The sequence below is a fragment of the Camelus dromedarius genome, chromosome 34 (genome assembly GCF_036321535.1).
Source record: "Camelus dromedarius isolate mCamDro1 chromosome 34, mCamDro1.pat, whole genome shotgun sequence".
Taxonomy (NCBI): Eukaryota; Metazoa; Chordata; class Mammalia; order Artiodactyla; family Camelidae; genus Camelus; species Camelus dromedarius.
The window spans coordinates 16,819,664-16,847,127 of NC_087469.1; the positions used below are offsets into that span (position 1 = coordinate 16,819,664).

The 27,464-nt window shown below is 45.6% G+C and overlaps 1 protein-coding gene across 5 annotated transcripts in view; it reads right to left on the reverse strand.

Annotated features, from left to right (window-relative positions):
* Positions 1 to 4,556: 4,556 nt before the first annotated feature.
* The window catches only part of ARHGAP32 (Rho GTPase activating protein 32), a 174,967-nt gene continuing 152,059 nt past the window's right edge, over positions 4,557 to 27,464 (reverse strand). For all 5 annotated transcript variants that reach the window (XM_064482217.1, XM_064482216.1, XM_031443386.2 and 2 more), the window contains 11 exons: positions 24,562 to 24,664; positions 22,955 to 23,099; positions 22,437 to 22,519; positions 21,564 to 21,671; positions 21,143 to 21,288; positions 20,290 to 20,485; positions 18,613 to 18,758; positions 16,263 to 16,334; positions 13,559 to 14,440; positions 11,865 to 12,829; positions 4,557 to 10,462 (listed from right to left, as the gene is read on the reverse strand). In XM_064482217.1, coding sequence (XP_064338287.1) covers positions 8,228 to 10,462; positions 11,865 to 12,829; positions 13,559 to 14,440; positions 16,263 to 16,334; positions 18,613 to 18,758; positions 20,290 to 20,485; positions 21,143 to 21,288; positions 21,564 to 21,671; positions 22,437 to 22,519; positions 22,955 to 23,099; positions 24,562 to 24,664 — 5,081 coding nt within the window. In that variant the 3' untranslated portion in view covers positions 4,557 to 8,227. The remainder of the gene's footprint in view (positions 10,463 to 11,864; positions 12,830 to 13,558; positions 14,441 to 16,262; positions 16,335 to 18,612; positions 18,759 to 20,289; positions 20,486 to 21,142; positions 21,289 to 21,563; positions 21,672 to 22,436; positions 22,520 to 22,954; positions 23,100 to 24,561; positions 24,665 to 27,464) is intronic.

Genomic DNA, 27,464 nt, shown 5'->3' on the forward strand with positions numbered 1-27,464 from the left:
AGAGGGTGGCTAACTCACCAACAGCCTCCAGAGTACCTGCCTCTGGCCAGCCTTCCTCCATTTCTCAGGACTGAACAAGTCACTTTCTTTTTACCTCCAGAAGCTTTTCTTGAATCTACGATCTTGAAACTTGTGGGTGCAGGGCCAGCTTCTCGCCACCATTGTGGGGCCCCCAAATGTGGCCTTCACCAGGCAACCTGCCCCTCAGTTTCTTTTGTCTGGAGAACTATTACCTCAGAGACTGTCTGGGGGTTCACAGTAGGGAGCATTGTTTCCCGAGGCGAGGATACGGTCGGTCGTCAGTAAGCGGTGTAAGGGGAGGAATCAGGCGGAGAGCCGAGAGGTGTGCAGACGTCGGGGCTGCTCCCTGCTCCCGGGGCGGCTCTCTCTCCAGGCACCGGGTGACCACACTGAGCTGGTCGCCTTCCCCATGGTTGGGCAGGGCTTTGGGATGCGTTCAGGCTGTGAGCAGGAACGACCTGCATTTCCTCTGGGCCACATTCTAACTACCTGCAAGGACCCCTCCACCCCACCCCGTGGTCCCCTCCCTGCAACACCATCCCAGGCACCTGCATCTTCAGATGACGTAGCCAAAGGGTGGGGGAGCCCAGTGGCCGCACAGAAGACTGTCACCAGGAGGGGCACCTGACCTGCAGCAGACTGAGCAGGAAATACACCCTTTTCTGCGTTAAGGTGTTGAGATTTGGGTAATGTCACTGCGGCATGAGCCTAGCCAGTCCTGACGGCGAGGGGTTGCTAGCAGCGCCGTGTCTCCAGCGGCCCCGGGTCGGGTGACAGTGCTCTCTGAGGAGCCCCTCTGGGCAGCAGCACAGCAGAGACCAGAGCGGCAGACCCGCTCTGCACTGGCAGAGAATAATGGGAAATAAAGGAAAACCTTTATCATTTACCGCAAGTTTTACCTTTCAAAAATGGAGACAAAGTCATCTCTCTTGAGCAACTCTCTGGTGAAGCACCACGTCTTCCCCTCTGATCCTTCCTGCAGCGGCTCCTGCTCAGGGTGTGTTACCGAGCCCACGAGCCGGGGGGCGACACAACAAAGCCAAGCCTGCAGCAGGCGTCTCCGTTAGCAGAGAGCGGGCGCAATGCAGCTGGTATCAGCCGTCACGCCCGGGCCATCTGCATGCAGGTGTCCCCTGAACAGGGTCTTGAGAAATCAAGGGCTCTCCCCACGACCAGTTGTTCAAGTCTCACCCTGAAGTTTCATTTTAACCACGAAATTACGTCTGGCATCTCTACTGATCAAGACTCTCTTCCTGCAAGATACATGTCAATTATGTGAAACTTTTCGGCTTTTCAGAAAGGCTGACAACCGATTAAGCTCTTCATGATACAACTGCACAAGCACAATGTGACCTCTTTCCCTTGACCGCTGCGCGGTCTGGCACCGTCTCACAATGCAAAGCCTGGGTAACTTACCAGGAGTTTGCCCTCCTGCTAAGCCCTTTAGAAACTTCTATTACCTAATTCAGCCACAGCAACCCCCAGCAGCAGGTACAGTGAGTCTCGTTTGAGAGATGAGAAAGCCAGAAGTAGTCTGAGGAGGGTTTAACAGTTCCGTTAAGGGCTTTAGAATGAGTAGGTAGCAGCCAGGACTCAACTCCCCAACCTTAACGTCTACTTTCATTGGAGCATAAGCTGGTGTCAGGGGTACTGGCTCAGACTCTCAGCCCCGCCTCTCTTGAGCAGCTGTACAACTGGCTGAAGACTAACCCTGTGTGCCTTGGAGTCGTCTATAAACCAATGAGGGACAAGCGAGTTCATAAATGTAAAACGCTTACGACAGCGACCGGCACTAGAGTAAGCACAGTGTTCGTTATCACTGGCTGTTAAAACACTGCCATACATCGCCACCATTGATAAAATACGTAAAACTAAAAAGACAAGCCTATTACGTGCGAGAAGTTCTTGTAGAACCTTTGGTGAGAAAGGAAGGCACATCACCTGGTTGTAAGAGTTCTGTTTTCCCTGAACACGGTGTTGGAGTTGCCCGTCTGAAGAGCAGCACGCATGCTCTGAAGTTCCCAAGCAGCCGAAACGGCTCACACCCGAGACCTGACTGCGTAAGTGTGTAACTGCCGTCAGTGGTATATTCAGTCTTCAGCCTTTTACCAGTTTTAGAGAATGTGACATTGCTTTCCATATTATCTGGCAGCTCAATTAGTCCTAACTTCTGTGTGTCGTTGCCATAAATAATACAAACGGGGCTTAATATTGAACCACTGGGGGCAGAGAAATTAACGACAAACTTCTGTTCCCTTATCACTAATGTGACAGGGAACCAAGGTGCAAATGAGAAGAAGTGGTGAAGCTCTACGAACCGGAGCCGGTTCCCCTTGAGAGGAGCTCAGTACAGATGGTGCCTGGGCCCGCGCTTCTCACACCTGTACCGGGTCACCGGGAGGCGCTAAAACTGCAGGCCCCCGAGTCCAACCCCAGACCTCCCGAGTCAGACTGTCTGGGCGTGGCTCAAGGAATCTTATGTTTAGCTGGCTCTTTGGGTGCTTAAACGGTTTCTAAGCTTTGAGAACTATTTGTCCAGTTTTAAACATGAACAAGTGGCCGAGAAATCCGAGTCTTCTTCACAATGTTCTTAGGAAATGAAAAAAGGAGCACTGCTCGAATGTCAAGGATGCACGTGCACCTGGCACGCCATCCTCCTTCCAGCAGCTAGTGGTGGGGCGAGAGCCTTCTGGCAGTTAGCGGTGGGGCCAGATGCCTCGCGGGGGCCAGCATTCTTCTATGGGGAGTTATGAACATGGAAGATGCCACTGTGTCTAATCATAGAGCTTTCTCACAAAACGTCAAGTGCAGGGAAAACTCTTAAGAGAGTTCTTGTTTTATTCTCCCTTCTAAGCGTCTGAAACTTGGGTACCCAAGTACTTTGTTAGGAGAAAAGAATCCGAAGCTCTGTGTAATAAACAGATGACACCAAGTTCTGACCTTTCAGGGTCTCCGATCAGAATTTCTTTTGCTCACCATCTTGACAAGCTTATTTATTTTGAATGGTTATTTTGAGGAAGAGGAAGTTTTACAGGTAGCTCGTGGACAATAGCGAGAAGAGACAGTAGGAAGAAAAGGAGGATATAGGAAATTTAAAAAAAAAAAAAAAAAAAAACCCCAGCAAGAACACAATAGGACAGTGGTGATGGAGCACCTGGTACAGAAGCACTCTTTATCTCAGCGTGTCCTGGTAGTACAACTATGTTATGGTAGAGCGGTCCGCAGGTGTAAGTGGTGAATCTTTAGGTATAGTAACAGCAATATTGTGGCTTGAAATATATTCTGGAAATATTTTAATTAAAATATTTAAAATAAAAAAGTCAACTTTATTTTTAAGAGGTATACTCTCAGTTATGTGAGAAACATAGCCACTGAACTGTCTTATTTCAGAGGGTTGCAGGTGCTCAAAGTTTTAATGTAATGGGAGTCAACATTAAAGTGTGCCTTTTCCTGTAGGACCACAAATGACTGAAATTCCAAACACCATCAGTGATTTTATCACTGACTCCTCAATGATAAATAAATACACATTTTAAGAGGTAGGTACTGTATTTTCGTCAGTATGAAGAAAACGTGGTAATGAAATAGTATGGAAATGAGTCTCAGAAAACTAAGCCGAAGACCCAGTGCAAATGTCCGATGTCTCTTTTCTTTAATCCCATCTGAGCAGTTTCCATGGGAACCCATGTTCAAGCCTGGGGGTGAAATGTTCCATCTTGCTTCTAGTCTAGAGTGTGGTTGTAGGCGTATAGAAGATGGGGTCATCTCACTACACGGGCAACTGTCCCCATTACTAACTAACAGGGAAATGCTGTAATGTTTCAGGATGAAGAATGATTTGTACTTGATCACTCCCAACAGGAAAACTAGGATTTCAATACCTTAATAGAGTTTTTTTTTTTTCCTTGAAAAAGTCCTGGCTGACATTGAAGCATTTCTTTTGAGAACTCTGGCACAGGAGTGCGTCTGGACCCCAGTCAGGCAGTTGGGGGACCTGCAGCAGCTGTCACATTTGAGTGCTTTCTTATCTGGGTTTGCCACAGATCAGCTTGTCACAGGCGACCGTGTATAGGAGATGGTTCTTTTCCGGTACACTCTGAAAGCGCACAGTATGTCCAAAATGCTTTGTGGGAATCTTTAGAAATACGGTTGTTGTTCAGAATCCCCTTCCGGGGGAATCCTAAGACGCCAACTCCGTCTCCTGGGAGACCAGCCGGGAGCCCGGCGGAGGCATGGTGCTCGCACGCCTTAGGGCAGCCCTGTGTGCAGCAGGTCTGCTCGAACTTGCCAGTGCAGATCAAGAGGTTTCTGCAGTCCTAGAGGTACAGTTTGACCTGGGGAGAATTTGGCCAGGCAGCATACTGTGACAGATAAACACAGGAGACATTAAGCCCCTCCCCTCAAATAAAATAAAATAACTTCTGGTAAAATAATGTGTCATAGAAACACTAATCTTTTGGTCTGAGTACCCCCAACAACCCCTTCTATTTTGTTATAATTCATATTAGATTAAAAAGGAAACACATACACAGAGGTCTGTTTTAACCTGAAATAATTTTGTTGATATTTGAATTGCTTTCAGTGGGACATTTGCTTTAAGCCACAAGGTATGTCCATCTGGATTATCAGAGTACAAAATCCCTTCTCTCCCCGCCCACCCCCAACCAAAACAAACAAAGAAACAAACAAAACCCCAAACCCACAACTCAGCTTCAAATAAGTTTTGAAGAAATGAGACTCTAAATATTTACATATGGGTCAAGAAATAAATCACAAACTATTTACAAAAATACACAAGCTTATATGCATTAACAATTTACACCAGTTCACAAAAATATTAAAACATAAAAAAACTATATAAATTAAAGTTAAAACCTCAGAAGTATGACCCAAGACTTCCTAGGATGCTTCTCTCATGCAGGTCATGGTTGAAAAATCAGAGTTTGCTACCTTAGAGTCTAAACTGTAAAACAACCATTTTTATTCTTTGAACACTAACAGTACTAATCAAAAAAGGAAAAAAGACCTTCTGTGCACACTGCTTATCTTGCACAGGTAAAACATACCATTCCTTGACATTTCTGTCGCACACAGCACTAAAAATCACATGCCTCTAACCATTTGCAAGTAACTTTCTGACATACTTTTGCTTTCATTATTATTATTCCTTACAACACACTGCTCGGATGACACTTTGCCCGCAAACCGAATGGGTGACTGACAGGGCTGGAAACAGATATATGAACTTTGCAGGCTCCTTTTTTAACTAAAGGGGCAAATTTCAAATTTACATTGTATGCCTCTATTGCTGCTTTGAATATGATATGATATTCTGTCCCCACTCACGTTAAGGGTCCCTCTTTTGTACAGAATTAGTCCCAGAATATTACAACCTGACCCTAATTTAAAAAAAAAAAAATGCTTTGCCATTATAAAAATGTGCAGGCCCTACCTATCCTTGGGACCAACCTCAGGGACTTGCGTGCTTAGAAGGGAACTGCACATACGTGCTATCCACGAGGCTCGGACGCAACTTACTGCAAGGAGACGGCACTTCTGGGGCTGTCCGCAAAGTCTCTGGCCAGACATCCAGCGAATATTTATTTCTATCAAACCAAACTGTGGTATCACAATTTTGCCAAAAAGATCAACTCTGGAGACGTGGCTACGAAAATACCAATAGAATGAAATTCTGAGTTCAATGCATAAGGCAGCTCCATTTCCTGGACTGTAATGCTCCACGTGAAAATTTCAGAGTCATGACTCTCAGTTACTCCCTCTGTGGAGTCACACGCAAAGTGGACGGTGCTACGGTTACTCGGCTCACAGTGGCCTGACAGCCACCGTCTGCCCAGACCATTAGAAAGGGACGGACAGAGGCAGAGCCCTTCCAATAATTGAACCCGAAGCTGAGGCTGTATCTACACTCAGTGAAACAGTTCCAGACTTTACCTAAAGTCTGTGTTTCACACTAGTACCAGGAATCTGAGTCATTATTCTGCATTCAAAATATTCACCTGATATTTTCTAAACACAGGACATTAACCAAGTAACTGCTTTAGGGAATTAACATTCATATTTTTAAAAGAGACTTTATAGTTTCTGGAGTAAACAAGGGGTGTGATGACAAATCCACAAGTGTTAAAACCGGACAGACTTCGGCCACATCCCTCAGGGCTCTCCGTCCCTAAAGCCATCTGCATCTCTGTGGCACACCAGCTCCTTTCTCCTCTCCGTGCTGCTGGTGAGAGCTTACGGGGCTTGTGTTACCTCAGAGGGGCAATGGGGTGCCTACTGACCAAAAGACGATCATGGTAAGAGAAGAAATTAGTGCTGCGTATTCACCAAAGAGCGAACTCCTGCAAGCGGCTCCCTGCGTGTGCGCTAGGTGAAGTGTCCTGGCAGGCTCCCCAGCATTGTGACTCTAGTCCAGGTGGGTCTGCGCGTTTGATCTAGAGGCTAAGTTCCCACAGGCTTTTTCCATGTTGGTATTTCAGGGTTTCTATCAACATTTTTATTCAGTCTGTCTTATCAATCATGGGGGAACAAAAGAAAACCTTATAGAGTATTTCCACATATAAGTAGATGTGTTGTTCTTAAAACTTTTATTTCTTTTTCTAAGTATAAACCCTTAAAATGTAATCACATGACTTTTTAGATTAAAAAAAACTGGCATGAATCTTAATCTTTATACAATTTCACAGCAGTAATAGCAGCATGAATTTAGCCTCTTAAAAGATTTTTCTCTGCTCTAAATGAAAGTAAATTCCAAGTTTTAAAAAGCCAGAGCAGCAACCATCCAGTAAATGGAATGAAATTCTCCTAGTAACTTCTACAAACTGAGTACTTACAACATGTGAGTGTATAAAAATCAAGTATCATTAAGATTTATGGAATGACATGACAATCTCAACTCATTCTGGAAATGCAGGACTGCCTTCTAGTCTGGAGGATGTGTGCAGTGGGCTGAGAAAATGGAATGCAACTTTCAAAATAAAGTCCTGGGTATCAGACATGTTTCCCATGTCTGCAGCGTTCTAAGAACTGTACCTGAAATGCTGGTGTGGATGGCAATTACAGTAAGACTGTGAGCGCACGAGGGCAGAGTGAAGCAACAGCACGTTAATCCCTAGGACCTGAACGGTCACTGCTCAGAATTCCAGCGGGTGAGACGGGCTGTGCTAAGTGGTTATTGCAGGAACGCTCAGCTTTCTAACAGATCATTTGTAGCTACTTTAAGAATTCCAGGAAACCTGGACTCTGGTTCAGAAACAAACTAACATGTAAATTGTAATCATGATAAATTATGTGTTTATCTAGTCAAACCATGCTGGGTTTTTTTTTTTTAAATGAAAAAAAAAGTTGCTTTAAGAAAACAAATGGTGTGAAATATTTCACTAGGATCACAATTTACCAAATATTACTGAGGGGAAAAAGAACTGAAGGCAGGCAACACCTCAGAAGCACTGATAGTTTTCTGGGGCTAACGAAGTGCACTGACTTCCACCTAAGAAGTTTCTTGAATTCTAACTTAAAGATCCCTTTGCAGTGATATGAGCCTATTCAGCCTGGATCTAAATAGTCTGACTACTTGTGATGACTCTTTATGAAATGCTCGAAGTCTTAATTCCTTTAATTTTTTGGTTATAATTTGTTAGATGTTCAAGAGACTCATCTGAAGGATCAGGAGAAGGTTTCTCCACTGTAACTTAAACACACGGGGGAACGAGGTGAGAAGAGTGGGTGTCACTCTGGGCCAAGCGCATGGCCACTGAGAAAGCAAGTAGGACCGCAACAGAAAACACAGAGCCCTTCGGGGAAGCGGACGTCAGCCGCTCTGAAGGATACAGCAAACATTAAGAAGGACAAAGTCAAGTTGAAATTTTGTGCAAGGCAGTCCTCAGGCTCTTACACATCAGCCCCATATGGCAAGTACAGCCTGTAGCAAATCTCTTTACTAGGTTTTCAACACAGTGCTTACACTCGTTCAGATTTTTAAATGACAAAAAAATGACAGAGTCTATAGATGGAAGAGGTGGTGGTGAAGCAGGGAAGGGGGAAAAGATGGTTTATTTTTTATTATTTTTTAATGTGGTCAGGGGGTTTGGAGCTTTTTTTTTAAATTTTTTTTAAATGTTTGGGTACTGAAAAAAATAGAACAGTCCACTGTCCAGCAGAGGCTGCTTCAACTCTGTTGCCCCCAGGCTCACTCTGCGTGGATCTGCGTCTCGGGGTGCTGCAGGGCCAGCTCTGCGGGCAGGAAGGCGCCCTGGCCCAGAGCCGTGGCGTAGGTCCTGCTCTGCGGGTGGGCAAAGCCGGGGGGCACGTACACCCCCAGCGCTGCCGCTCCGAAGGCCCCTCGCTGGAGCTGGGGCGGGGAGTGGTAGCCCTCCAGGTTGTCGTACTGGGGCACCATGGTCACGCCGCCCTGGCGCTTGCCGTGTGGCTGGTACTGGTACAGCACGCCAGCGTCCCTCTCCACGCTCTGGGCGTGGTGGAGTTTCAGGCTATGACTCCGCTCTGGTTTAGGGGGTGGGACGACTGACGGAGCGAGGTGTTCCTCCTCCTTGTAGCCGTCTCTGGAGTGTTTCTCTGGGGCAGGAGGCTGCCTAGCCCGAGGCCTCTCCAGCTCCTTGGAGAGCCTCACCTCTTTGTGGTTCAGTCTTAAAGATTCCTGCCCCGATGGAACGTAAATCCCTCCAGAGTTATGGTAGCTGACTGGCTCAGACGCGTCTGGAATCCCCTGGGGCCCATAATCTAGCTGGCCAGCCCCCTGCGGGTAAGGCGGCCCGTGTTTTGATTCACACAACTGCCTATGGCTTGCTTCCTGATGGCCCCTGTGCTCAGGGAGACCACAACCCATGTCGTGAAGCTTCCTGTTCCTGAGGCTGCTCTGCTTCTGCGGGAGGCAGGGCTTCTCCGGCTGCCCGCCGCCGTACGCTCCGTGCGGGTGGGCTCTGTCCAGCTCCGGCTCCGCGTGCTTCCGATAGAAGCGGTCCTCTCCCTCGGGGCTGACGGCCTTGACTGCGTGCCGCCCCTCCTTTCCTTCTGCCACGGAGAGAAGTCCAGTTTTCCCAGGATCGGATTTACTTCGCAGGTGGATGACATAGATCCCGCCGAGGTCGTCCTGCGCGGCCGGGGCCATGTTGTCGTACTGGGACACGACGGGCCCTTTCACCTTCTGCCGAGCGCGGCTCTCCCTCCGGATGGACTGCACGCGGTACTTCTCCATGTCCTCAAGATCCCACGAGGTGTAGCTGTGCTTGACGTCAGCCACTGGAGGCATGCTGACGACGCTGTGGTCATTGGCAGAGAAATAGCCGGGGGCGCCGGCCCGGGGGCGCGGAGGCAGCCCGGCGTAGCCGAGCACGCTCTTCCCCTGCAGCCGAGGGTTGCAGAAGGCCAGGTCGCGGCCGGGCAGGCGGTGCAGCGGCCGCAGCGGCAGGGCGCCGCAGGCGTCCAGGTCGCACAGGGCGCCGGCGGCGCCGGAGTACGGGCTGTAGCGGTAGTGCACGCGGCCGTTCTCGAAGTAGGGCTGCAGCTGCGTGACGTGGTAGTCGGGGCGGGCCTGCGGGGGCGGGCACGGCTTGTACTGGTGCAGGGGCCTCGGGCAGAAGGCCGGCTCCTCGTCCGGGGGCACCTCCGTCCGGGAAATGGGGACAGAGCGGATCACGGAGGACGGAGGGGCGTGGAGAGACTGCACCCTGCGGATGGTGGGGTGCGGCGGCGCGTCTTCGGGGTAGCAGCCGCCCCGCACAGCGGCGCCCAAGGAGGACACGTACTCCGCCCGGCCGCACGGCTTCCAGTGGTGTCCAGACGCGTTTCTCCCCGGGGCCACGTACGTGTTGTAACGCGGGCCCACGGAGGCTGGTGGCTCTGACCTGGAGGCGAACGCCGGGTGCGGCTCCACTTTACTGTGATGCGGAGGGACGCTCTGGGGGCGGTACTGGCAGTTGGGAGTCACGTTGAAATGCAAACAGTTTTCCAGACTGAAGGGTTCAGTGCTGACATCAGGCCTAGCAAAGGCGGAATAAGCAGTTCTCTGAGAGGCGTGCTTAGGCTGCGGGACAGGGAGCGGTAACGGCAAAACATCGTCGTCCACAGAGGCGGGGGCCGCGCCGGCGAAGGCGTGGGGACCGGGACCGCAGGCCGCGTCCGCGCCGATGCAGTGCGCGGCGGCGGCGATCTTGCCGTCCGCGGTCCTGGCGGGGGGGGCCGGGCCGGGGAAGCCGCAGGCGGGGTGCACGGGGGCCGGCTCGGCGCGCAGGGGCAGCGGCGGGGCCCGGGCCCCTTCCCGCACCTTCTCGGGAAGGCCGGGCTGGAGGGCAGGGGTCGCGGCGGGACACTGCGCGGCGGTGCCATCGCTGGCGAGGACGGGCGCAGGGTCGCCCGCGGCCCTGGGTTCAGGCGGCCTCTCCAGAGCTGGAACTACTCCTGGAACCTAGTGAAAGACGGTAATACTGTGAGTTTGTTTTTTATGCTCCCCTCTACGGACTCAAACACTATTAAAAGTTTATAACTCACAAGTTGAGTCTATTTGGGTAGCAGCTTGAAATTTCCCCAAGCTATGTGGTTGTACTAAACAGGACAGAGGCTGATCTGTCCCCACTGCCACCTGGTATAGCAGCTGTCACCATCTCTGGAGAACTGTTCTAATTTATGACAGGCTTTACATATGAGAGGAGGCTGCCTGTGACATTATGTCAATGTGCAGACCAAAACAAAAGTTTGGTCAAGTAACAGTCAGGCTTAAAAATACATACCCAGTCTATCTGTCCAGCTCAGTCTCAATGCCAAGAACATTTTGCTAAGGAAACAGAGTTGATCCTATCTGGAAAAGTTTGTGGAGTGACTCACAGCTGCCCACAATGGGCAGTTTTAAGCCCCCTGACCTCCAGAAGGACAGTGAAGGGACTGGTCCAAGGATGCGGCCACTGTCTCCCTCCCGCCTCTACGTCAGCCTGGCCAGTGGCAGCAGAGGCCAAACGTGGTCCTCACTGCAACACTGCAAATACTCTCTCCTTGAGAAGCAGTTGCTAGAAACAGCATCCTCCCCAAAAGATTAGGTATTGAAATCCTTTTAGTTAAAGGTGACCACAAAAAACCTGGGGCATTTTTTTTTTAATGGAGATACTGGGGATTGAACCCAGGACCTTGTGCCTGCTAAGCATGCTCTCTGCCACTGAGCTATACCCTCTCCTCCTGGGCACTTTTTTAAAACATGAGAAAATTAGGAAGAAACCTTAATATTTTGCATTTAACATTCACTCATCGGTACAAGTGCTTAATTACAGAACAATCTGCTGGTTCATGTTGAGAAAATAAGAAGTCCTAAAACACTGTGACCTCTGACATTTCTAAAACGTCTATAAGGCAGAACGTCTCACAAATGTCCTGAGAATAAAGCACTTCCGTCAGGCAGATGTGAACCACTGGCAGAGATGCTAAGATGACTTGCCCAGAGGCACAGTGAGTCAGTGATGGAGCGGAGAAAAACCCTGCAACCCGACGCCTGCAGCCCAGCTGGACGTGTGTGATCACAGTCTCTTTGTGTGTCTGTGAGGACACGACCCACACACTTTAGGAACTAAAGGCAGCAGGTATAGTTAAACCAGAGCCATCGAGTAAGTGCTCCTTTTTCAGGAAAAAAAAAAAAAAAAAAAAAAACACCCCAGCATCAAGATAAAGGCAGATCCCAACCTCAAATGGGAAATGCTTCATGGAAACCTGACACGGGACTAAAAACATGTCAGAGCTACTCAAAGTAACAACACCCCCTGCTGGAAAGCGAGGTACCTTCGGGAAAAGCCCACTTCATCTCACTGACTGCCTCCCCTTCTTACCTTGTGCGGATTGTGAACTCCCACGCTGGCTGCTGCCTGTCCCTGCCCCGGGCCTGGCAGCTGCTCTGTGGCTCTCTGGGAAGGAGGCAGTGGAAGGGGACGACTAGTTCTGTGAGTGCGCTGGAGGGTGGCGACTGCAAAATCCACTGCGCTGGGCTGTTCGACCACATCCCAGCCGGCTTCCCTGGTGCTCATCTCGGCTGCTGTCGGAACAGTCGTCACATAAGCCACGGGGGCTGTGCTGGTGTCCTCTTCAGGGGACCCAGGTGGAGGGTAGACTTTGTCTCTGGGCAAATTACAAGGCGTGGGCGATTTGTCTGCAAGTTCTAAAGGGTGATGGGGCTTATCCACACTTGCACCAAGATAAGAAGAAGGCTGCTCCCCACTGTAGAGACGAGGCTGAGACCGGTCCTGATCCACAAAGGAGACAGTCAGAACACTGGTCTTCGCAGACTGGTCTTCAGGGAAACTTAGGTGATCATCAGATTTAGAGTCTGTTAAGGGAACTGAAGTGACTCCGGCCTTTTCTGGGTCCCCAGCTAAATAAATTCGATGTGGCTGACTGCCTGGGAAGTCTGCTGGGTGGGGCTGCCCCCCAGACTCCGTGGCACAGGAGTGGGTGTAATCCCCGACAGCTGCTGCACCCGGTGCTGGCTGGTCACCGTCCTGGAGGTGGGGCTGCTCTGTGGGCATGTCAGCCTGGAAGAAGGCTCTATCTGCAGTGACACTGGAGTGGGAAGCAGGCAGCCTGTCTTCAGCTGCGGCCACTGCCAGGCCTCCGTAACTTGCACAAGCAGCCTGGGATGGCCCTGGTCTCCTCGGGGGCTGGGTGGAGGCTTGCTGCGCAGACTCGGCTAACGCTAGCGCCAACAGGCGGGCAACGTTTTTCGGAGGCGGTGGTGGTGGGATAAGAGAGACTGAACTTACAGGAACGGGATCCTGAGGGGGGTCATGGTTATCTGCTCCTGGTGGGAAATTGGGGAAAAAAAATGAGAGTGAAAAGGTAGCTTGTGTTATCCTGAACGGAAAGCCAAACACTCCCCATCTGATCACTAAATTGTGTTATCCTGAACGGAAAGCCAAACACTCCCCATCTGATCACTAAAAACAGGCGCCTTCCATATTTCAGATCGGCAATCCACGATCTTCTATCCCACATGCAAATGCTGTAGAAAACACATCTGGTTCGGAAGCAAAACTAAAACAAAGAGTGTTTAAACCACAATCCCCTCTTGGATTGCTAAAGAGATGGGGTGAAGCAGGTCCCTCAAGGGGCTCAGAAAGGACTGCTTAGAAAACAAGCTTCAAGTGCTTGCAGGCAGTTAACTAAGAATAGCTTCTACATTTGATGGTGTAGGCTGGCTGGTTAACTTGTTAAGGCTATAATACAGATATTTTATCAGAAGGAAAAACAGAATCAAGAGCTACGAAGCTGTGTGAAAATTACCCATGAGTTCTGACTGTCCAAGGAGATAAGGGTATGCTATGAAGACGTGAAGCAGGACCACTGGCCCTTTGGGGGGTTTCTGTTTGATTTAACTTAGGACTTGGAGCCTTCAGCACCACCTAGAAAACCACTCTGTCTGATTAAAGGCTAGCTGTGGAGTCAACTTCTCTCTTAAAAGGCACAGATGGCACGCAGGACTGAAGGTCCCTGCTAGCTCACAAGAAGAACAGAGGAACACACATGGTACCTGTCTGAGTCTGTCCAGGAGGCACAGCCTTACTCTGACCGCTTGAGGCAGAGGCAGGCTCCTCCTCCTTCCCTGGCGACTCCACGCCGGCGGGCGCCACCTGGCCCAGGGGCTGGGCCGCAGACTCACATCCTTCTTGGGCCTCTCTCTCACTTGCTTTCAGCTTTACTACCTGGGTGGGGGGTCTGTTTATAACATCACTTTCTTCGACACTTTTGTTCCAGGTTGGAGAAGGTGCGTCCTGAGCTGCCGTGTTTGAGGCTGTACCGATGACTTCTGACACCCGAGCGGGAAGGGTCACTGAGATTGGCTCAGATATGTTCATAGAGGGCGATCTGCTTAATTTCCGGCCAATCTTTGGAGAGAAAGCGTAGACGACCTTCTCCGTGAACGAGGATGCTTTAGATGGCTTCTCTTCGGTTGGGCTCAAGTCCAGCGTAAAGAAAGGACTCAGTTTCTCCTGAACAGGAGAGACAGGTTCAGAACTGGCAGCGCTTCCCGGAGTCTGAGACTGGCTGCCACCCGCCTCTGAGTCCTTGTTGTTGGTATTTTGTCTGTCCTTGGAGTATCCCAATGAATCAAAAAAGGAAGCACCACCCTCTAGACACTCAGACTCGGCCTTAGGAGGACTGCACTGAAATGACATCGGGTCAAAATCCAGGCTGGCTACTCCAATGTCTGGTGGGCTCAAATCAACGTCCTCAGCTGAATGCGGAGACAGGAGGGCTGGGACATGCAGCAGCCCGACTTCCTCCTCGCTCTCGTCGTGGGGGAGATTGTCGTAGGAATTGCAGCGGTTCCCCAGCATTTCTCCATTGAAAGAGGCACTCAGTGCGTCACTGCTAGATCTGGGCCGTCTGGGTCGGAAGAGCTTGGAATCACCTGGTAAACGTGGACAACAGCATCAACGTGTGAACGTCACAGGGCACATGCACCATGAGTCCCCTACTCAGTGCTGCAGTAACGCACTACAGAGCAAGAGGATGCAACTGTCTCTTGGGGCGCACAGATGGAACCCCCAAAGCAAGGGATACAGAACAGACGGTTTGACACCGTCAGAGGGAGGGGAAGGGGGCTCAGAACCCCTAGATCCTGCTAGTAGTTCAGCGCTGACTCTTGTGACTTCGGGCAAGCTCTTCATTCCTTTTTGTCTTATTTTCTCACTGACCTCACACGTGACTTGTGAGGCAGAACTAATCACTTTGAGTAATACTTTGGATATACAACAGCAAGAGGGTTTCTTTCTTTTTTTTTTTTTTTTTTGGTGGGGAAAAATCCTCCTAACACCTAAATTTCTATAAAATTGAACTTCTCAATGAAACTCTCTACAATCTCATAAAGTATTTACATATATTTACTAAAGAATTCCTTTCTGATACTTAGTTTTTACTTCTTTTCCTTAACAAGAATAGGCTTTAAGTTTCTCAGGCAGAGGCCTTAAGAATGTAGACTATTAGATGATTTTGTGATAGTGTTAAAAATCCAACTGGTAAAAGAAGCCCTCTGTCTCAGCATTCTATTACAATTATTAGAATTGCCAAAGTGAAAATGTACTATAAAGAGACAGACACTGTCTTAACACAAAAACATTGACTAGTGTATTGACCACTTATAAAATTAATTTCTACTCAAATATTATTTTCTGCTTAATACAAGCATCTAATCAGCCCACTCCCACATTTTTGAGAACCATTCTCTTAACGACAGTGAAATGGAAAATCTCAGAAAACCGGTTAAGATGTCAGACACTCGACTGAAGTGAAATGAGAGGACTTCTTGAATCCTGAGCAGAGCCACTGGCCACTGAGGACCTGGCGGTTAGAAATAACAAATGAGGATGAGAAAGTTGACCAGGAGGAGGCACCCCAGGAATCAAAAGAGCATGATCTGCATGCCAAGGGACTGAGAAAAGCCCTTGGGAACCAGCGCAGCTGCTGACTGCGTCTGTAAGAGGCCCGCTCGTCAGCCTGCTGCACCAGCCACGCACGACGTGAAGGCTGTCCTACCCGCTACTACACGGTTTCGCCAAAAAGGTTCTATCTCCTTCCAAGTCAACACTGAAGTAATCTTTTGTTCACTCTAAAAATTAGTACAGGGTTGCAACTATAGCCTGACTTTTGCTAAATGGAAGCTAAAAAATGTATTTTCAAAATTGTTCTTCAAGTTGCAATCAAACATTTTGGTACTATTTACCATGAAATTCTGGTCCCCATTTTAGGCAGATTCACTTTAGTTGCCTTCTCCTGGTACTAATCATCCTCAAATAGCGAGAACTGCCTCTAGTCAGTGTGATATAACATCAGTGTAATTTAACATCAGGTTAAGCCATCTGCAAGACAAAAGACTACTGGTCCTAACATCAAAACTTTCATTTTATATTTTGTAACAAGCATTGCATTCTTATGAAATTTAGAGAAAGAAAAGCTACTAACACCATTTGTCACTGGACATTAATAAATACAAATGGTTAACTTAAAACACTTCACCTAGTTTTACATAAACTGAATAGCAATCAAGTCAAAAGTGAAGAAATTGAAGACTGGTACCATTTTGCAACATCAATGGACAATACTAAATAGATACTCGTTTAGGAAATTATAATCTATAGCCTATTCATGAAGCATATAGTTATACAATATTCTCCATTGTTATGTTCTTTTATGAAATATATTCCAGAATAAAACGACTGAGGCTTCATTCTTACCGTCGACTGCGTGGAGGGAAGTAAGAGACTCTTCACTCTTAGCTGAACGGAGGGTCCCTTCTGCTCTGCCACCTAAAGAAACAAAACCGAACACTGTGAAGTTTTATCCACTGCGACCTATGTAGTGAAATGAAACTATGTAGTGTAGTGGTGTCTTTATCCATATTTAAAGTTTCGAGAGTGATAATACTTTTACGATCACATTCAGTTTTGCATCCTATTATAGACTATGTTGTACTGTTCCCAAGTGGTTTCCTATGTGAAAAATCTCTCTTCTAAAGGATTATGAACTTGGGAATAGAGATGAATTTTAAAACTTCCTTTTATATGTCTTGAAGACCAGTATATCTTGAGATGATCTCATGCTCGATTTGGGGTGAGCCCTGAGTCCAATGGCTGGGATCCTTTGAGAGAGAGGCTGCAGGCAGACAGAGGAGAAGTCCCGTCAAGACGGGGGCAGAGACCAGAGCGGCGCCACCAGAGGCCGAAGAGGCAAGGAGGGACTCTTCCTGGATCCTTTGGAGAGAACGCAGCCCTGCTGACACCCTGATTTCAGTCTTTAACCTCTCGAACTGTGAGGAAACAAAGTTCTGTTGCTTTAAGCCACTCAACTTGTGGCAATTTGTTTTGGCAGTCCTAGGAAACTAACACAGGTCCTTTAATTAATTACGTTTGTTGGATCTTATTTGTTAAATATCTCCATCCTCTTTCAACCTCTTGGCAGCACTCTGGGCAGCTGACAGGTACCTCTGGTGCAGGTGCTCAGCTCTCTGCTTCCCTGCCGGAGCACCATTTTCTCACCACTCTCCTTTCCTGACAGCTCTGCCTGCTCCATCCTTTAAACGCTGCTTTTCTCCAGGATATTCAGCCCCCAACCCGCTTCTCTCTCTCAATGGGCTCTCCCAAGGCCTTAAAATATACCTCCAGGGCTTCCACCCTTAGATGTTTGTTGATGACTTTCAGATCTGTATTTCTAGTGAAATTAAATCCCTCTGCTGAATTCCAGACCCACAATACCCCTCACCTCTCGGGCAAGTCCAGCTCACTGTGTCCACAGACAACATGCTGTTTTTCTTCCCCAAACTGCTACTCCCCACAGGGATAATGGCACCACCATCTCCCTTACCACTGAATCAAAACATGAAAGTTATCTTTTTTTTTCTCTCATCCTTCACAATCACTTGGTCACCTAGACCTCTGGATTCTGCTTCCTAGATGCCTCTCAAATCTATTTCCCACTCCCACAGCCACTGCTCATTGTTTCTCGCCTGTACAGCTAATTTTCTGTCCAGCCGCCAGTCTTACCCTCTTCCCGTCTACTCCCTACCCTCTGGCAAGCACACGCGGCCCCTAACGAGCTGAACCTCTTTCTGTACCATCCTCCCCAGCCAAGCTCTTTACTGCTCCCTGCTTCACAGACCAACACACTCTGCTGCCATTTCCTGAAATCCCTTTCTCAATCCCTTGCTGATCAGGTGACTGGTACTTACGCTTCAAAACCTAAGTCACAGGTTCTACTCTCTGACCATCGGCCCCTCTCCCCACGTGAAATGACAATTCCTGCCAAAATTATCTCGCATAAACCTCTATTTCAATAGGTATGATTTTGCATGAAATTAATCTCCTTACACGTATGACTTCCCAAGTGAGACACGGAAGGCAGGGCAGTGTCTTGATTTTCTTTCTATCCACAGAGGCTGCTATCAAAATACTGAGCACATGCTTAGTGCATGATTGCAAATGGAATCAATGATGAATGAAATGAACTGAACGTTGTATTTCTAACATTACCTAAGAAGTAAACACTACTGTCCTTCCTAGATTCAGAACTTAAATGATTTTTAAAAGAGTAGCCCTTTCAACAACACAGTGATAGATTTCTCTGCGACACTCTCATCAATGAATCATCTAGTAAAAAGATACCTCCTTTGGTTTTAAGAGTTATAAACTTTTCAGGCATGTTGAAACATAATTTTGTCATTTTTGAAATCTGTAAAAATACAGATTAATAAATGTAAAACACCACAGCAGTTATTTTTTATTACCAACCATATGCAAACCAGATGAGGATACATTGTGACTTTTTAAGCACATTTACACTACATGTAACCTGTATAGTTTCCATGAGAAATTGGGTACTTCTACACATTTATACATAATATATACTTGGGGATAAAGAATTGGTAAAAGGAGACAATTTACATGTAGCAACACAATTGGGACATATCCTGTGAGGCCTGTTACAACAGCGTGCTGAGTGGGTACCCGGAGTGAGAGAGAGCCCGGCCACGGGACAGGAGCGCGCCCCCCGGCGGCCCGCCCCGCCACAGCACCGCGGGGAGGAGCTGACCTTTCAGAGCCGCGGCCTTCATCTCGGAAGGCTCGCTCTCGTTGCGCTGCAGCTTCCTTTTAGAAACAGATGACGATTTCCCCAAGTTGAAAAAGGAACGCCAGCTGCCCACGGGAGACTTTTTCATTTTATTTTGAGGCCTCCTCCTATGAGAGAAAATAACCTGTATTAAGATATCCAAGGGGCTACCTTTACTAATGGAAAATCAACAAATGATGGAAAGAACTCAAGAGCCTGGGGGGCACAGCTGAAGCACAAACAGCCGCCTTCCACACGGCACGCGCTACCCCGTGTGGCTGAGCTGCACAGCGGAAGAAACGAGAATGAAATGTGTGACAGTTTCGCAAAGGTGATTCTTACACAGATTTTCATATTTAGATCTAACCTCACAGTCCGTGAAATAAGTGAGAATAAGAATATTTGGGGATAGGAAATATTAAAACTCCGAAAGTAGAACTGAATTGAAGAAAATGATTTTAGGTGTGAGTAAAGCGAATTAACTCAAAAGAGAAGAAAAGTATTAAAAATAGTAACTAACATACACTGACAGCCTGGGACTCACACTAACTGCACAGACAGCACCCCACTGAAGTTACGTAAAACCACGGGAGGTAGGTACTGCTCCTCTCCTTGCACAGCTGAGGAAACCATGACCCCGAGACGCGTAAGTGACATCCTTCACGCTGTGAAACCAGTGGATGCTGGCGCCGGAGCTGGAACCCAGTCTGCCTGCAGCCGGCACTGACACTCCTGACTACTTCTCTTAAAGAGGTTTTTGAGAAAATTACAGAGCTGAACTATAAATTCAGGAAGCTGAAGACAACCCCAGGATGACAAAGGAAAAGTATGTGCTGACTTTCTACTGCCGGGCCATGCTAATCAAGGGAGGGGAAAGGAAGTTGGAAAGGCATACGGAAACACGGAAATACGTTCTCAGCTTTTACTGGTACTGCCCAGTTCAGGGAGGTGAAGGCCCGACATTCTTGTGTAACAGCCAAAGCAGTAGCCGAGATCAAAATGAACATACACATTAGCCTTCCCACGATAACTTAGTAAAGAAGATACAGAAACTCTGTTATTACCGTTTCTTAAGAGAAAAACCGAGCATCAGAGCTGGACAGGACCCTGAGAGAGGGAGCAGCAGTGCTTCTCACACGCTGGCTCACCGCAGAACCACCTGCAAGGTGTGACGAAACACTGACTGCTGGGCCCCACCCCAGAGTTTCTGATCCTGGGGTCTGGGCTGGGGCCCAAGAGTGAGCTGTTGGTCGGAGAAGCACTGGTCTGCTCCAAACTTAACGAGAACCAACAGCAACCAAGCCGCTATCCTTGCATCACTTTCTGAATAAGCTGTCACAACAGTTTATTTCTAGACACATTTCTCAACAACATATTTCAGAGAGAAAATCACACCCCACCCAGTGGAAGCGTATCATTTTTTCCTAACAGTTTTCCTGTACAGCTGACCTCCCTCTTCTTTACAACGACATGACGCAAAGCGTTTTGAGAGTCATTCATATCACTCCCTATGAAGTCACATCCACAGTCGAATGAACAGGTTTTTCAGGGACTGGCCCAGAATCAATACAGTAATACTAAAACACAGCAGTGAAAGTAAAAGAGAATAGCATGTAGCCGCAAGACGCAGATTTTGAAGGAGGACTGCGTGCAACTTACCTTTCAAGCGGGAACTCGATTACGGTGTGGAACTTCCCCTGAAGGGCGGCAGGCCCCTCTCCCACTTCGATGTATTTATTTTCACTCACAGCTGGGGAGGTGACCTGAGCTTGTGTTCGGGCCTGGGCTTCCTCCAGCGTCAGCAGCTTGGTGGATGGAGACGGAACCAGCAGGGACTTGGGTCTTGAAAGAGAAGCTTTGGAAAGAAAAACAAAGCCATGTAAAGAGTCAAACTTTGACAAAGGGAGAAAAACATAAATATGTGTGAGCATGTGTGTACAACAATTTGCTTATCTGTCCATCCGTATAGCTACCTGTCTGTGTTGTTTTAAATCTTCCTCATTATGGTTTTTAAATGGCAAAAATAATACAGCCTTACACTAAGTGAGGAACAGAAGGTGACATGCAAGGTTATTAGCAGTGCATGTGTGTGTATATATATATATAAATACACATACACACGTAGATATATATAAAAACTTCCTTAAGTAATTTAACTATTTTCCTTTCTTAAAAGATACCAGGCATGGCCTAGTCTCACGCATGCATTTTTAGTTTAGGAAGGAATTTTTCTACTGCTGCTCTGTATTACACCTTTATACACATCAATGACAGATGACATGATACGTTTTTTAATGTGCCCTGAGCTTAAATCACAATAGGTCTAATATTTAGTACTCACTAAGACCACACAAAATAACTGTTAAATTGTGCATTCTGGGAAACAGACATAAATTATCTACTTCCTATCAAAGTCAGATTTATTAAACTGAGACAAGAAATGCAGTTTTCCAGTCCTTCGGAAGTCGTACTACGTGTCCCCGGCAGTGAAGAGTGTGTGCTCAAGCCACACCTGCCCCTTCCTGCATGGCTGCACTGATTCTCCCGCTGAAGAGGACGTCGACATGATTGAGGATGAACTCAACAACCACAGACTGAATTCTCACTTCCATGAAAGCCGCTGTTCCACTGAAGCAGGCAGATTCTATCTGTTTTGATCTGTGGGGTAAACAGCATTACCATCAGAAAGTCCCCAAATAGCCAAATTAAAGAGCATTATTTTTTTGTTTATGTGCAAATCACAGACACCCACAGGAGGAAATCACACTTTCACAGCGCTGTGGCTGAACCCCGGCTGCCTGCTTAAGGAAGATGCTCATAAAAATAACAGGTTAGTTTCATTTTAAAAAATTATCCTTAACAAACACTGACGAACTAGACCTTTATTTAAGACGACTGGTTCTACTTCAAATCATAAGTCAAATGTAACTTACCTTAGCAGGTTTGGAGCCCAAACAATTGCTAGGTTTTTTGCATGCATATTTGTGATGGAACAATAGTCAGCTAGAAGAGACAAGTGTCTCATTAGGAACTCCAGTGTTCTGGAAAATGAAATGCAACATATTAACAAAAAGAAACATCAGGTAGCAGGACAGAGCGTAAAAGCTCCACTACCGATTTTTAACTTTTCAACAGCAAAATGGAAAAAGAAGCCATATAAACCCCAGCAAATTCTTTTCGGTGCCTATTAGGTTTGAATGTTATTATCACTACAGAACTGCCAAAATATTATTAGTTCTACGGTTTATATACAGTAATTCCATCTACAGAATACTAAGGAAAAAAAGACTGTTACTAATTCTGTACTTTATATACAGCAATTCCATCTATAGAACAGGAAGGGAAGAAAGTCCAAGGCAGATGCAGTAAGAAATGGAAGTCTCTGGCAGGACTGGCTCAGAAAAAAACAGCCTTAGTTTTGCAGAAAGCTCTAGGAACATTTGCTCCTGGATGTTAGACATCCAGTTTCAAGGACACCTAACCCTAACCCTAACCCAAACCCACCCAGCACCTTTTGCAATTTCTGTGTCTCAGAAAACAGATGTACACACAGGTTCAGTCAACTCCCCATTTGTTCATCCATGCATACATTCATTCAATATTTATTTAGTGCTTGATGAATGTCAAGCACTGCGCCAGACCCCAGGGATACAGAGGCAAATAACTATAAATGTATGGAAAAAACAGAAGTTTAAATGGTTGGAACTCCAAGGAAATTTAAACAGTCAGAAACCCCAAGGGGAAAAAACCCCACTTCCACGCAACTGACTTCCACGTTAGGCTGGTATTCACAACGTGCAGCCTACCTGTAGTGTGGAGGGGGGAGCTGCTGGATGACATCGTGGATTTTTATCAGCCTTTCTTCATCTGTTGCTGCTGAAACAGCATCCTGGAACGACCGTAATGCAGAATGACTAACAGGCTTTGTTGGTAAAAATGCAAGTTCTTTACTTACAATTCAGTTTCACTTTGAGATTAACTGACTTCACTCTTTGATGCCGAATGGATAAGGAAACATAATGTAGTATCAAGAAGTAAACAGAGCGTGGACATTGAAATCTATCAAAAAATAGTATTTTTGAAACTTTATGATAATCAACATCAAGGGTTATAAGATTGTGGCTCAAAGTCAGAAATGAAAGAATGAAGATGTGAAAACAGTGGAGACTATGTCTAGCTAGCAAGCGCTGTTCTGTTCTGTTTCACAGGAATGTTTTTACTCAGAGAACTATTTCTTACATGACCAAACTCATCTTTACACGTATTGAACAAAACCACGGCAAAACTCCGAACAGAATTTGACTTAAAAGTGACTGGTACTCACAGAAAACTTCTCATACAGCTGGTAGGTGAGCAGAGGGTTTGGGAGCTCCCGGAAATAGAGCTTACACAGGGAGCCCACGGAGTGGATGTCCTGAACGTAGGGTTCTTTTGTCAGGTCGGGAACATGTTCAGAGTCAAATTCATGGCTAACAAAGACAGAAGACAGACAACAACAAAAAATTTTTTAAAGAAAAGCAAATATGAGTTTAAAACAGAAAGGAAAGGCCCAAAGTATTAGCCTCTACCTCAGTGAGTCAATGTTTTCTTCGAATGCCTGTATTTCATGTAAGTTATATTTGGACTTCACCATTCACAGTGTCTGATCGTGAGACAAGTGTTTTTCTAAGTGGAAATTAAGGGCAGAGCTTTAAATTAAAATGGACAGAAATTTCCAAAATGTACATGAAAGAACAGCTTTTACCACACAGATCTGAAAACAGGACTTTTAATTCCTAATAGTTTAAACACCCAATATTCTGGCAGTTCTGAAAACTTGAGTTGAATGGCAATTTGTCCATGAACAACTATGTGCAGAAATTCCTCAGATACAAGACGTATAGTTCAGGAATGCTTTACTGAAGGAGGATAAGGAAGCCAGAAACAATACAAAGCAAATCTCAGCCAACGCCACATTTTATTAGGAAGTAAAATCTGCAGCATTAAAGTGAGTGAAATAAACGCTGTGCTCAGAACACTCAGGCAGAGGAAGCTCACCCTCCAGGTTGATTAATATTAATCTACAGACATGAGGCTGCTTATCAACCTAGAGGACTCAGGTATGTGGACAATCTGAATATGAGATTTGCTGCATCTGAAACCAAAGACTGAAACTGTCTTTAGTATAAGAATCAATTTAAGTATTTTCCAAACATGTATTCCTGAAAACAGAGATGAACTCTGTGGCCAATTAGAATATTAAAATCCTTATAGAACAATGGCAATTACCTTGCATCTCTGTGAAAAATAAAAGATAATAACATATTAAGACTAGACTAGAATCTAAGCGATTGAGCAAAAATAAAACTTCTACTGCTGGTGTAAAGGAGGTCATTACTTCTGAGACTTTCATGGGAGAGGGTGTAGAGCACGTAACTTGTGCACGCTTGAACACACACTGCACAACCCGGGTGAAAGGAGACTGGAAAACGTTTCACCCTCATCAGTGTTCATTAGTAATAATTAATTAATAATTATAATGTACATTTCCATCTCTGATGGGTGTCACAGATTCACCCCCTCGGGGCAGAAGCCAACAATGCCTTCCCTGCGGGGTGTGGGAGGCTGGCCTGTGCTCCCGTAGCTCTGTCTAGATGTAGGCAGGAGCCCAGACCAAACCAGGTCCACAAACCCAATTTTTTAAAATCTTCAAATATTGTAAAAAGAAAATACAAGTATTGAAGCGATTAGGGGACACGGTTTTCTGACACTACAAGTGAAGAAATGGCGTGTAGGAAAATACATCAAACAATATGGATATTACTTCCTACTTCATCTAAACTATCTTACTGAAAATGACGGTTATCAATATAAGCAGCTTAATTTGAAAAATAGGTTCATTTTAATGAACCACAGTAGGGACATAAGAGAAAATGCTACGTTGGGCTTTACCGCAGTCTCTGGATATTGGAGGCAACGCCAGAGAGACGATATATCCCGTCCACGATGCCATACCTCTCGATGAACGCTGTGCAACTCTGAAGAACCTGGGGCACTAAAGAGAATTTTTGAAGACATGGATTAAATTGAGAGTATTCAGTAGAAACAAAGTCACAAAAAAATGCAAATGTCTTAGCAAAATAAAGTTTGTAAGTTAAAGTTATAAGGGGTAAAGATTAATCTACTTTAAAAAATGATGCGGGCATACTGACTTAATTCCACACCTAAACTAGACAGCTGGTCCCGGAGCAATGCGGACTGGCGCCGTCCCGTGACACTCAGGTCACTGAAAGAGCTCGCACGTTGCCGGACAGTCTCTGCTCTAAGAGCTTCCGCCACAGACTCATTTAGACCGTGTTACAAAACTAAGGTGAACTGCTTACATCTAAAACCACACCAGGTCTGTAAAACTACAGCTATTCAGCTGAATTTCATACACAACAAGCGGATATACAAAGTTAAATGCTTATCCCAACACGACCACTGACTACCCTAAATGCTGTGCTTTTTCACTTTTTAAAAGTTTCTTTTATCTTTTCACAGCTAATGCTAATTCCAATCATACCCAATACAGAAAGCATCAACATGATGCAAAGGTCAAAGCAATTTCAAGTAAACGGAATCGTTTAATTTCCTGCCTATCTCTACATTAAAATTACTGATGTTTGACTCAACATTATCAGCTCGTCTTGAAGGGCACTCTAACTACCAGCAGGAAGAAAAGAAGGGCACTGTGGTTACCTCTGAGCAAGTGACACAAACAGGTAGCTATGCTGGGTCTACTGTCCAGAACAGAATGTTGAAAGTTTATGATAGAACATTTTTATAACCGTTCAAAAATTTACAATAACGGGGAGGGTGTAGCTCAGTGGTAGAGTGTATGCTTAGCATGCACGAGGTCCTGGGTTCAAACCCAGTACCTCCATTAAAAAAAAAAACAATTTACACTAACTGAAATTTGAACTTCATTTGTTTTGCAATACAGATTGATAAATTTATAGGCTTTTAGTAACTATGTTCATTCCATAGTTTTAAGTTAAAATCCATGAAAGAATGGCTTAGACATACATTTGGTCTGCAAAAAACTACTGTACTAGGGGTCAAACATTCAGAGCGGCAAATGAAACAAGATATTTTAATAAGACAGTTTTAGCTCATGTATTTCACCTATGGTATATGTTACCCCTTTCTTATTACAAAAGACTTTTCCTTGGTTTTCCCGCCTTTGCTGTACTTCCTGCATTCTGTCCTTTAAATTCTGTCAGATCCCGTAAAACTGTAAAACTGTCAGATCCATTTAAAATCAAACTCCTTAGCTCTGAATAAATTTTTTTAAAAAAGCAGGTGTACTACTGAGCTTGTAATGGGTGTCAGGCTAAATGCTTTATAATAAATTCTCTCATCTGACTCTCACAGAAATCCTATGGGAAAAGCTCTACCATTAACCCCATTTTACAGAGCAGAAACTGAGTCTTGGATGAAGTTTTACCCAAGGACAAGTGGTAAATAAGTGACAGGAATAGGCTTTTAATTTCTGTATTTTCAGGCTCTCCTAGCTTCCACTATAGATTTTTCATGAAAATAAGCTACCATCTGTTAAAAAAAAGTATAGATAATTTTCTTGGGATTCTTACAACCACGTGATGTTATATTCATACTTGCTTATTTTTTCCCAAACAAGTAGACAAACTCTGAAAATATGGGGAATCAGAGGTCTTTCCCTGATGATACAGCTAAGCCTCTACAGACATCAAGCTTTCATGGAAAACACGTGAATTGTTCCTTCACGTTTTATGTTCCCCATGTGAAAGAACTGAATGTCCAAACAACGATCACATAACGGGGCTTCATAAACAAAACTACACAACGGAGCATTGCTATTACTTAGAATTTTAAAACAAATGACGTTTAATTAAAACAGGTGGCAAAATGAAGGAGAAGAGCACACATTTTCATTCTGAAAAAAAGAGAGGAACTGAAGAACAGGACAGGAAGATGAAAAGAGAAAAGATCTGAATTATTTTTTCACTGACATAAGAAAGTAATGCAAGAACCCAATATATTACTAGAAGAAATCCTAGTTTTAAAGGACTATTAGCTAACTTCTCCCCAACCCATTTAACCAACCAGCCAAGTGCACATTAAATAATAACCCAGTCAAAACTTAACAGTAGAAACCTCTAAAGTGGTTCTTCCAAAAGGTGATGTGACTTTAAGAATTATTCCCACACTCTCCAAATAATACACTTCTAATCCACTCTTACTTAGCACTTTTAGTTATTTCTTATCATCATATGACAGTGTAACAGGAAGTAAAGGACTAAATTAAACATCTGAATCATGCCTAAAAAGAATGAGCTAGGTAAGCAAGACAAGAATCGGTCCCTGACTTTCCCTGACAGTTTTGGTTTCATTTCTGTTCTTTTCTCTTCATTTGTTCAGTCATTCATTCCCCTCCCTCCCCCGTCCGTCACGTGTTAGACCCCTTCTACATGCCAGTCATCATGCAAGCACTCTATAAGACAGCTGAAAAGGCAAGTTCTGCTCTCAAGGTGAAGGCTTACAGGCCAGGGGTACAACGGTACAGTGTTACACAGTAGGATGTGTATCATGATTTTTGGTTAGAAAAATACAATTACCTAAAGCATTGATTTTAGGTTATTTGGGCCTTGTTTTTTTCCAGTGCGCTCTGATGATAAAATCTCTGTATATTTACAATAGTTAAAAGAAAAGCCTCTCGCTGAAAGGGACAAATAACCTCAAACAGAAATATGTTCAGGAAAACAGAGTGTCCTCACCTTGAGTTTTAAAATATGTTTTTTTAATATTTTATACCAAATGTAATTTTACTTAGT